The sequence below is a fragment of the Lynx canadensis genome, chromosome C1, assembly GCF_007474595.2.
Source record: "Lynx canadensis isolate LIC74 chromosome C1, mLynCan4.pri.v2, whole genome shotgun sequence".
Lineage (NCBI taxonomy): Eukaryota > Metazoa > Chordata > Mammalia > Carnivora > Felidae > Lynx > Lynx canadensis.
Genome location: NC_044310.1, coordinates 106,018,085 through 106,026,233, shown reverse-complemented (window position 1 = coordinate 106,026,233; position 8,149 = coordinate 106,018,085). Strand labels below are relative to the sequence as shown.

General features: G+C 51.2%; 1 protein-coding gene across 1 annotated transcript; it reads right to left on the bottom strand.

The window, feature by feature from the left end:
• Window positions 1–959: 959 nt before the first annotated feature.
• On the bottom strand, window positions 960–7,853 carry RIIAD1 (regulatory subunit of type II PKA R-subunit domain containing 1). The gene is made up of 5 exons (XM_030325044.1): window positions 7,753–7,853; window positions 7,182–7,258; window positions 3,169–3,215; window positions 1,689–1,816; window positions 960–1,080 (listed from the first exon to the last, which is right to left on the bottom strand). The coding sequence occupies exons 1-4, from the start codon at window positions 7,834–7,836 to the stop codon at window positions 1,746–1,748; spliced, it is 279 nt and encodes a 92-aa protein (XP_030180904.1). The 5' UTR covers window positions 7,837–7,853; the 3' UTR covers window positions 960–1,080; window positions 1,689–1,745.
• Window positions 7,854–8,149: the final 296 nt, after the last annotated feature.

The window sequence follows — 8,149 nt, the reverse complement described above, 5'->3', positions numbered from 1 at the left end:
CATCATACACTCAAGCATCTGAAAAACACCTCGTTCTCTCCCCACCTTGCTGCAGGCCTCTCCTCCCAGGAAAGTTTCTAAGAGTGTGTAATTTAACACTTCACATCAGAGGTCCTCAGCACATGTGTGTTTTCTGCTGAAGACTTCGTTCAGATTTTCTAAACAGGGACACCTCACTGTCGGAGCCACAGCTGCTGAAGTGTGATTCTGAAAGTACCCAAATAACTCCTCAGGTTCCTGTTCTATAGCTTATCATGAATAGTTTTAATAGTTCTCGAGATGCTCTTCTACTACGGCAGGTGCTGGCAGCTGGGAACAAGATGGACGAGACTGCTTGTGGCTGTGCCTGTTGCTATGGTGATGTGGACACAAGACACACAGGTGAGAGGTCCTTCAAACAGTGGGATGTGGAGGTCAGAGAGGTGGGGCATAAACACAGGAAACGTCTATGCCTTCTGGGCCTGGAAAGGACCTCTCAAGGCCAACTGGTCCACTCCCCTGCCTGTTAGCTGAAAACCAAATGGACGGGTGGCTTGTTGCTAAAAATCCTCAAGAACAAATTCCACCACCTCGAGTCACCTGTTAGAGTCATATTTCACAAGACACGTTACCTTAAATGGGCTTTCTCGGTCCCATCTCGTTTTCTCACCGTCCTCCAAGCGGGTTCTGGTGTCACTGCTAAAGAGGTTTGTCATCACCCGCACACTCTGTACAGTAACCCAGGAGGGAAGATGAAAGAAAAAAACCCCAAAGAGCCCCGCTGAAGCGTGGGCTCAGCTTGTTTCCACCCCAATCAGTTGTCCACAGGGACCCCACAGGACCCCCCCGCAGTCTCCACAGGGTCCCCATCCCTATTCTGTCCAGCCCTGGCTCTGGGAGCAAGAGGCGGGCTGGCCTAGTGGGTCAGAGTGGGAGCAGAGCTACCCCCACACAGAAGGACTTCCTCCTCTGGAGTGAAATACAGCGGAAACATCTGTTTTTAATGAGTAGCTTTGCAAGCCTTTGTAACAGCAGACCAGGCCCGAGGCGGCCTGGAAACCCACACTGATGGCACCAGGGCTCTCCTGCTTCCAGGCGGTCCTGCAAAACACAAACGGTGCTGTTAAATCAGGAACGTGGCCCTGTCCCACCTCACACCAAACAATCCCAACCCACAAAATCACTTCAGAAATCATCCTGCCTGAAAAATGTGAGATAGCCCTCATGGCAGAGCCTGGTATAAAGATGTCCCCCCTCCACCAAGCAGGAAAGCCCCCAGCCCAAGATGCAAGGAGGGAAACTGCTCCTGCCCCTTCCAGAAGCAATGGGAAGCCCCTGCACCAGGGTCTTAAAGAAAAGGGCACTGTGGGAGCACTCGGGGCCCTGCAGTCCTACAGCAGGGTGCGGGCAGAGTGGGCCCTACCCCATTTCCCTGGCTCTCTTCACTCCCTTCACTCCCACACGCCTGCATTTCACTAGGCTCAGAAGACAGATGTCTCTTCCTGCCATGGACATGCCAGACAAACCCTGGGCCGCTCTTCACAGTCCCTAATTCCCCAAAATAGTGTCAAGAAAACTAAACACTGTGTGAAACTTCTCTGCAGCTTCTCCCTTTGGTTTCCTTCCCACCCGGCCGAGAACACGGGAACACGGTGCTTATTTTGACAGGAGTAAAGAAGCCTCTGTCTGTAAGTGAGGTTAACACCCACCCTGAGGCTGTGTTCTTGCTGGTCTCTCTCAGCAGCTGAGCATCAAGATTCTGCTAATTAAGCTGCTTTCTTCTCCTTAATTAGCTGCATGTGAATCTTGTTGGGAAGTCTTGGATCCGTGAAATACTCTGGGATAAGAATCGAAAAGAGAAAATTATCTAAACCCAAGGGGAAAAGGCAGGGAGGGAGATGGCTTACTCGGCTCAAAAGCCAGCATGGCTCGGCCTCAGTAGGGCTGTTCCCGGCAGCCCAGCTTTCCGAGGTACAGGGAGAGGTCACAGCAGATCCGGAGGTCGCTGTCCCCGCCCGAGCCTGCCAGCTCAGGCCTTCCCAGGAAGGGCTTACACAGGATGGCTCCGGTCCATTCCCCGCTGCCCGGCAGCCTGTCGGCGTGCTGAAACACAGGGAGCCATCAGAGGGCTAAGGGATCTCGGGGTTTTCTGCTCCCGGCCCATCCTGGGGCCCAAACAAATGCCAAGTGTTATTCTTGCCTCAGCTTAGCTTGCCAGCTCGTCTAGGAGACATCACGCCCTCTCCTCTCTGAGAATATCCTCTCCGAGGAGAGCCAGGCTCTCACACGATGACGCCAGAGGAGGGTTTTCATACACCCGGCATGATGTGAATCAGAGGCGGCATCTGCTGTGGCAGCAAAGACACACTAGACTCACTCAGAAATGGTGCGAGGCCAAAACCACTCCCTGGGCTAACAGGACCCAAGAAAGTGTCCAACCCAGCCCTTCCTTCTAAATACCTTTGACCTTAAGCCAGTGGCTGGGGAGTGGGAGGTAGTGGAGCCCATTAGGATAACCTGGGGAGCCTTTACAACTGCGGGGCTGGGCCCCAACCCTGGGCTAATTAAATAATCACCTCAGGGAGTATGCCTAGGCATCAGCATTTCTTAAAAAGCATGTCTTAAAAGCTCCCCAGGTGATTCTAATGCGTAGCCAGGGGGGAGAACCCTGCTTTAGGATTCCTGGGGTGGGGAAAGAGCTGCCAGTATGCTCAGTCCGTTAAGCGTCCGCTTAAATACAGGTTAAGCCTTCGTGAGTTCGAGCCCCATGTCGGGCTCCCTGCTGACAGCTCAGAGCCTGGAACCTGCTTCGGATTCTGTGTCTCCCTCTCTTTCTGCCCCTCCCCTGCTCATGCTCTGTGTGTGTGTGTGTGTGTGTGTGTGTGTGTGTGTGTCTTTCTCAAAAATAAATAAACATTTAAAAAAAAAAGAGCTGCCAGTATGTTCCTCTGGGAATCTCAAAATTCTTCATGGTTCTCACCAGGAGGAAGCTCCGCCTCCTTTCTGATCTGTCCTCATTTTGAGGAAGTGACAGTGGAAGAAAGGGCCTTCTGAACAAAGCTCCCTGGGGGGACATCAGGTGAATAGGTACCCAGACTCCCAGGGAGAATCGTGGGCTCGTCCAGAGTCCAAATCTGCGATAATACAAACGTGCTGGTTTCTCAGACACCAAAACCGACGCTGCCTTACCTGCAGCAAATTCTTGGATGTCGTCCGGTCTTTTCAAAAACATTTCTCTGGAAAACATGAGGGATAAGGGCAGGAGTAAAGCTGGCTTGAAGGCAGGCTGTGCTCGGGCTGGGCTGTGGGTCCCGCACTTTCAGGGAATGGACCCGCCCAGGGGTCAGTCAGCCGGAGGGCTCCCGACAAAGACCCTCCCACTGGTGACTGTCCTTTGGGTCCTGCTCAGAGGCAGAGGGCAAAGTGTTCCAGATGGCACTAAGCCCGGGCATTGCTTGCCCCCCCAGGACAGCTGCGCCACAGCCCAGCGAGGCTTGTCATTCATTCAACAAACATTTTCACAGAACCGGAGGCCAAGCCACAGGCGGGCGGTGAAGGCCCGCTGCCTAGTCCTCGAGGCACAGATACACAACCCCACAGCCCGAGGATCACGTTCAACCATGGATTCCCACAGGGGCCAGGGGACAATACCATCAACAAAGCCGAGAAGATGAACTTGAGCTGCCGGTGGGGCCTGGTCCCTCACAGAGTTTTATGGTTCATAAAGAATGTTCACAAATGTTATCTCACTTTACAACCCTGGGAAACAGCAATGAGCCCCCTCCGTTTTACATATGAAAGAAATCAAACCTTCAAAAGGTTAATCATTTGCCCAAGTTCATAAAGTGAGTAAATACAGGGCCAAGGGCCCAGGTCTTGTGGTGCCAAGGTCAGTGCTCTCTACATCACATCTCGTCGGCCACAGATGCCCTTGCCCATCAGCCTGGAAGAAGGCCTCCCCACCCAGAAAGCCCTGCCTCCCAAGCTTTAAGAATTTGGCCTCCCTCCTCCTTGAATTCCATTTGAGAATTACTGAGCACAGATTTTGTGTAAGTAACTATACTGGATACGAGGGAATGATTTTTTTTTTTTTTTTAAGATAAAATACAGCACCCCCTCAAAGAAATTAGTCAAGTAAAAGAGAAGGGGTAAGTTCTTTTTTTTTTTAATGTTTTTTTTAAACGTTTATTTATTTTTGAGACAGGGAGAGATAGCATGAACGGGGGAGGGTCAGAGAGAGAGGGAGACACAGAATCTGAAACAAGCTCCAGGCTCTGAGCTGTCAGCATAGAGCCTGACGCGGGGCTCAAACTCATGGACCGCGAGATCATGACCTCAGCCAAAGTCGGATGCCTAACCAACTGAGCCACCCAGGCGCCCCGAGAAGGGGTAGGTTCTCAAATGTCCAAAAGGCCAAGCAACCTCCAGGAAGGGCTATAAGAGGGTGTTAACAGTGTGCTGCAGACAGGGAGACAGTTACTGAGAGTGGCAGGGGGAATCTTCACAGAGCAGCTGTGGCATCCCTTGAGGTGCACGTGAGATTTCAGTAAACAGGACAAGGGCATCCCACACCGAGGGGGGCAGCAAAGGCCCAGACATGAAAGGAAACAGCTCGTGTTCTGTGGATGGTGAACTCCTCAGGGTAGGGACTGGGTCCTGTCCACCTTTGAAACCCCAGGGTCAGAAGAGCACTTGGAGTGTCAGCACCCTCAACAATGTCAATGGGGTCAGTGGAATGATGAGGTTCCGTCTGGCTGGTTGGGGGGCAGGCACATACAACAGGGGAAAGCAAAGGGGCCGTATTATGGAGAGCTGGAAGGCCAGGGAGAGACGATTACACTCAGTTCAGGAGGCAAGGGGGTGGGTGAATAACACTCAGACTAGTCCCAAAGTGGAACATACCCGGCATGAGAATGGGGGGGGGGGATCTAGGAGATACCATTGAGCAACTGTCACAAAAGAGCATGTACTGTAGAATTCCACTTACTAAAGTGCAAAAAAGGCAAAACAAATCTATGCTAAGACAAGTCAGGATCCTGGCTACATTTTGGGGGGGGGGGGATGTGCTTGGAAGGGGCCAAGGGCCCCTTGGAAGGGTCTGAGGGGCTAGTCAGGTTCTATTTCTTGATCTGGACCCTAGTACCATGTATATTCTACATCTTGTGAAAGTTCACTCAGGTTAGGGTATGCTACTTTTTATTACATTTCAACAGAATGTTAAAAAAAAAAAGGCAGAGGGGGCAATACTGTGGAGTCACTGAAGATTTTTCCAGCCAAGGAATGACATTATCTCTTCTAAATTTTGGGAAGATTCATCTGCCTAGCTATATACTAAAATATTTAATAATGCCTTTCTACAATTTCCCTACTCTTCCCATTTTTCAGGTCCAAAATTCAAGATATAAGAGTTCCATACAGTGTGTACAAGTATACCCTGGAAAGCTGTGACTGAATGACCATAAATCATTAGGATCTGGAAAACCCAAGTGGAGAGCTTGCTTCCCAACAAAAACACTTTGGAGCTTCTCACGGGTTAGAGTGAGTCTAGAACAGAGACCTGAAGAACAGGTGAGGGCAGGTATGCTGTCCAATTCCATCCCCTCCTCCCCCTTCCTCTTTCCCCAAGGGGACAACCATCTGAAGTATCCAGTACACTTCCTCTCCTCCTCCCACCTCCACCTCAGAAAGAGAAAGGCCTAAAAGGGGCCAGGAGAATTTCCTGTAGGTAGCTTCAAGATCAGCAAAGGGAAAATCCTGGCGGCTTCCCTGGCCTGGAAGGTAGGAATAATAAGGAAGAGAAGGGGCTATTCTTGAAGCAGCCAGGCAGACATCCAGTTCTTCCTAGAAACTTCCTGGACAGAGAAGTTGGGCCATCCCTGACATGTGACTAAAACACCACCCTTTTCATTCACCACCACCTCCCAACACCTTGTGTTTGTGAACAACGCAAATGATTTAATTCAGGCTTTTAACATCTCTCCCTAACCTCCCTGCTGGAGTCATTCCTAATGTGGACTGCAAGCTCCCTGGATATGAATGATGTCAACCTTTACTTCCCTTTAGAAGAAAAAGTACAAAGGGGCGCCTGGGCAGCTCCGTCGGTTAAGCACACAACTCTTAATCTCGGCTCAGGTTGTGATCTCACAGTTCGTGATCGAGCCCCATGTGGGGCTCTGCATTGACAGCACAAAGCCTGCTTGGGATTCTCTCTCTCTCCCTCACTGTCTGTACCCCACCCCCACCTCCTCTTATGCGGGTACACACACACTCTAATTATTAAACTTTAAAAAAAAGAAAAAGAAAAAGTGCAAAAGTGATGGCCTGCTCCCCAGGACTGACATTGACAAAAGACCCCCTAAACTATTTTTTGCCCAAGCCTTATGCCTGGCCCAAATAAACCAACCTTCACAGAGAAGTTTCTATTTTCCTTTTCTCCATCTCCTATCTGCCCTGTGAGAATCTGTTGCCATTGGAGAAATGACTAGGATATGAAGAACAAACGGTAAGATCCAGGAAAGACAAAGGAGTGTCAAAAATAACAAAATAGTGTCCTACACCCAATGGCTGCCTGTTGAGTTTCTCAATGCCAAATTACCTCTTCCAAGTGTCAGAAGATACGTACTTACCCTTACAGCTAAAATGACTGAATATTCATATTTTTGAGAATTGAGAGATAACTGAAGAAAACCTCTAGAGATAACTTAAGAACACTCTGGGTGCCACAAATCCCAGAGTTAGAAAAAACTCAATTTTAAAATATTCTCTAACTTTTGAGGCACCTGGGTGGATCAGCCAGTTAAGCGTCCAGCTTTGGCTCAGGTCGTGATCTCATGGTTCATGAGTTCGAGCCCCAGGCAAAGGGCTCTGTGCTGACAGGTCAGAGCCTGGAACCTGCTTCAGATTCTGTGTCTCCCTCTCTCTGTCCCTCCCGCTCATGCTCTGTCTCTCTCAAAAATAAACATTAAAAAAAAAAACTTTTAATAAAAAATAAAATATTCTCAACCTTTAAAATATATTTATATGTGTGTACACACACACACACACACACACACACACACACACACACACACAATACCTTTCTGACCCTAAAGGCAGCAATAAGGAGTGTTTAAAGAAAGAAGCGGTCAGTCACACTCATGTCTCTGCAGCCAAGATCTGGTCATATTTCCCACTAGTTGTGGCCGGCTGGGAAAACCACCTACCTGAAGAAACCACTTATGAGCAACTCCACTTCTTTGTGCGTCCTTAGGTATTTTTCGTTAGCAATCCGAGTCTGAATCTGGGGGAACGAGAGCAAAAAGGTCACGCTCCATGAGGAGCCAGATTTCAGGATTCAAGACCTGCGGGGGTGAGGCCTTGGGGAAACAAGATGAGCCTCTGACCTGGGTCTCTCCCCGGGATGTGTGACATTTTAAGCCGCCTGCTTTCTTACAGATCAACACCCCCACGCCGCCGCCTGCTCGGGCTCAGGGGCCATTACTAAGGCCGGGTCTCCACCGCCCGGAAGTTCTTGTCTGGATCGAAAGTACTGTCTCCGGCAATAACTTCGATCCACTTCCCCGTCTAAATGCCCGCTGTAGTTCTTCCTGCAGGCGCCTGTCGGGCTCGGTTTAGGGCCCCCGAGCCCAGGGGTCCGCCGGGGGCCCCCCAGCCGTCCGCCCCTTTACCCGGGAACCGGCCCTCGCGCTCCTCCTCCCGGACCTCCCCCCGTTTGCGGCCCCCGTCCCGGGGGAGCCGCCCTTTGACGGAGGCGGGAGTGGGGGGCGCACCCACCTTGAAGCGGCTTAGCTGCTCTTGCTGCGCGGGGCTCAGCGCCCCGGGGTCCGGCCCCAGAAACCCGCCCTGCACCGTCGCCATCTTGTCCGGGTCGTCAAGGCGACGGGCCAAGCGGCCAAAGAGGCCCCGCCCCCCCAAATCCGGCTCTCTCCCGCGCGCGGGGCGGGGTTGGGGCAAGCAGTGCGGGGGCCGCTCTCAGGCCGAGGAGTAACTTCGGGCAGCTGTCCGCGAGATCTGCTTCCCCAGAGTGGGGGGCTCATTTCCCGTCGTGGTTGTATATGGAATGGGCCCTTCTGGACCCCACCCAGCCTCACATAGTGTTTTTTCTAGACTCTAGAGGAAAACTGGAAAAGGGATTCCTAAGTTAGCAGTCTCCCAGAATCTGGCTCCTGAC

Bases quoted from the DNA above. Each gene is read 5' to 3' on its own strand.
- RIIAD1 (XM_030325044.1), bottom strand. From the start codon at position 7,836: ATGGCGACGGTGCAGGGCGGGTTTCTGGGGCCGGACCCCGGGGCGCTG. The intron at 7,259-7,752 runs GTGGGTGCGCCC...TCGTTCCCCCAG, and splicing joins AGCAGCTAAGCCGCTTCAAG to ATTCAGACTCGGATTGCTAA. The intron at 3,216-7,181 runs GTAGGTGGTTTT...CATGTTTTCCAG, and splicing joins CTCATAAGTGGTTTCTTCAG to AGAAATGTTTTTGAAAAGAC.